General features: G+C 35.2%; 1 protein-coding gene across 1 annotated transcript in view; it reads right to left on the bottom strand.

The window, feature by feature from the left end:
• Positions 1-161: 161 nt before the first annotated feature.
• Positions 162-2,980, bottom strand: part of LOC110427303 (alpha amino-terminal protein methyltransferase) — a 5,631-nt gene continuing 2,812 nt past the window's right edge. Inside the window, 2 exon segments of the mRNA XM_089785453.1 lie at positions 162-557; positions 1,680-1,794. Of these exon segments, the coding sequence (XP_089641579.1) occupies positions 432-557; positions 1,680-1,794 (241 nt within the window). The 3' untranslated portion in view covers positions 162-431.

Genomic DNA, 2,980 nt, shown 5'->3' with positions numbered 1-2,980 from the left:
ATATATATATATATATATATATGATTCATTATTCCAAACAAGTTCAATAAAAGTACATTCATTTCTTGTAATTTCTATCCATGCCCTCTTTGGTCTTCCATCTTTCTCCTTAAAAAGGAAAATTCATAAGGATGTGCTTCTCCCTTAGACAAGCTATGAAATAACATGAACAAATGACTTTATAACTGCAACTTATAAGGATTCTTCCCATCAACAGTAGACAAATATATGGTCATTCAACTCAAAGGTATACCAGGGATTAATATACAGCGTCAAACGAAAAGGAACAAAATTTGTCCACAAGGAGCTTGTAAAGTAAAAACAATTTGAGGTAATACACTAATAAATTACATAGGAGGAAGATACAATCACATCCTACAGCAGAAAGTTTGAGTACTCCTACAACAATGCCAGAAGTTAGAGGCAACGAATCATTTGATGATCCCAGGTCTGTTGGCTTGTGCCTTGGATCTTGTCTTAAGTACCTTCTTTGGCCCTTCAGTTGTTAAAGCATACATCTTTACAGCAAACAATTCCTCAGGGAGTCCTTTCTGGTCCTGTTTTCAAAACGATAAACAAATAAATAACAAAAGGACACATTATGATAGTTGAAAACCCTAAACTGAAATGAGGGATTGCAAACCAAACCTGCCCCTATTTCTAATGGGAATTTTGAACATGCAACTAGAAATCACACCCTTATCGATTCAACCCAGCAACATCAAATAAGAATAAAAGGATACAAAAGATGATATGATATCTATAGCTTACCAAACAATATAGATCACACAACGCCTCTCACTAATGTTATGTTTTTTGGGCACATCTGAAAGTCAATGGAACGAGGGCTTCACAATAGGAGAAGCCCTCTCTCATCCTATAAAGCCTGCACCTATCATTGGATTTTTAGCTAGACCTTGTATTTTAAAGTTTCAAGATCTAAATTTTTTAATGTTTGCTTAGAGACTTATTTGTTAAGACAATGGCAACATATGAAGCTATTAGCGCATGATCTATATAAACTTATCAGTTTTAGATGTGTCATCTTGGGAGTGTTATGTTGCAAGTCAAAGGTTATGTGTAACAGACGCAACTGTATGGGTTGGCAACTAATCTCTGTTAATCTCTGTTGGAATTTGGTTGAGTTTTATGGTGTAAGTCCAAGTTGCGTAATTTACATCAAGTTGACCCCTTTACCGCCATAACCCAGCACACAATTTTGAGGTTGATTATAACTTTAATTATTCCAGTATCCAGTTTTGACTTCAAGACCATAATTTCTCTGTAAAAGTGATTGATAATAGGATAGATAAAAAGAATACATGATATAGGTAACTCTGCAGCAAAGCATCATTGGTGGCATAAATGTACCATATCTATAAATTGTACTATACTGAATTGATTCCCACTTTATGTTAGCCAATGAGGGGGGTTTTGTTTTTCAGAATCAAAAAAATGGAAGTTGGGGCTGATTAAGAACTTTGAGCACCATTTAAGATACCACAACAGACCTGTGTAGCTTTATGTATTGTATATTCTTTCCATGTCAAAAAATAATTAGGATTAGGCCCCATGAAACAACAATTGTCAAAAGCATTTATGAGAAAACTAACAGATTATTCAGTTTAAAAAGGCATTATCAACAGCTTATTAAGTGGTCAATATGCAATAGAAGGTACCTTTATTTTATACAGGTGCAATCCACACTGATGAAATAGGTCCTTGAAGTATAAATCAGATCTGGTGATGCTTCGGTCTTCTTTATCCAAAACAAATCCTGCAAACAAGTGATAGCTCAGTGAAACTCATTTTGCCACTGAACAGTTGCACTAACACGTTCTCCACATGCAAGCCAAGTCAAGTGAATTTATGCAATTACTGCAAAAGGGGCATAACCGCCCACTTGTCATTTAAAGGTGTTTAGGTTGTTAAGTTTGGATATTTAGAATTCCAGATTACTTTGTGTTTGAATTGTCCCTGTCTCAACTTTCAATTCGGCAACCTTTTTAGTCAGTTTGAGTTCGTTAATGTCTAGGCGCATAACAGAGCCAAATCAAGTTGACAAAGTGACAAGCTTAAACATGACAATACTCAATTACAAAACCAAGACCTGAAGCTCAACTTGAACATTTTGTTGCAGGGTACATATGTCTGAGACCTCCAAGCTGGACTTGATTGAGCTTTACATTATTAAGTTTTATACGAGTATTACATACATGGACTTTTAAAATATATTAAAAAATTAAAAGTTGATTACGCTCTTGAACCATCTTGACAGAGTAATATAAACACTTGAACTAGACTCGATTGGTCACTTGAGCTCAAGAACAACTCAACAATGAACTAATCGAATCCAAGTATTTTGTGAGTTGAATGCAAGCAAATTATGAGACTTGAGTCCTAGTTTAAGCCAAGCCCTAGGCAAGTTTAATTGTTGGGCTAGGTTATGCAAGAGCATTCTTAAATTTATCTCCAATTGGTTATCTTGTTATGTTTTACTTTAGTTAAATGTTAGTAATTATGATTTCTATCTAGTCATGTGTCATGATTAGCATGCAATCATTTTTAATTAGTTTGAATGGCTAGGATTAGATGGGGTTATTTGTATCGAAGGGCTATGATTAAAAGCTGCTGTAACTTGTTCTTACTTTGATCTTAAGATCAATTTTAGCCTTTGTTCTGGTTTTGTTCATTGTTTTTCTTTTGTTTTTGTTGTTTCTACTTCCATACCACATCAAAGTGGTATCAGATGAACAGATCTTAAAGTTGAACTAGGATTTTAGCTTATAAACCATGGCTAATCGTGGTAGAGGGCTTGTTAGCGGACGTGGAAAAGAAATCAAGACCAGCAAACAGAATTGGTTGAGTTGAAGGGTATGATTGAAGATTTGTTGCAGGCTGTGCAAGCTTTAAAGTGACAGGAACCAATGGGAGCCCGTATGGAGAATCCACAAGGCAATCCTGACTTTCGGTTTACCGG

Source organism: Theobroma umbraticum, unplaced genomic scaffold (assembly GCF_002168275.2).
Source record: "Theobroma umbraticum cultivar Fairchild unplaced genomic scaffold, ASM216827v3 scaffold_228.0, whole genome shotgun sequence".
Lineage (NCBI taxonomy): Eukaryota > Viridiplantae > Streptophyta > Magnoliopsida > Malvales > Malvaceae > Theobroma > Theobroma umbraticum.
The sequence above is the reverse complement of the archived record's forward strand: the minus strand, read 5'-3'. Positions and strand labels throughout refer to the sequence as shown.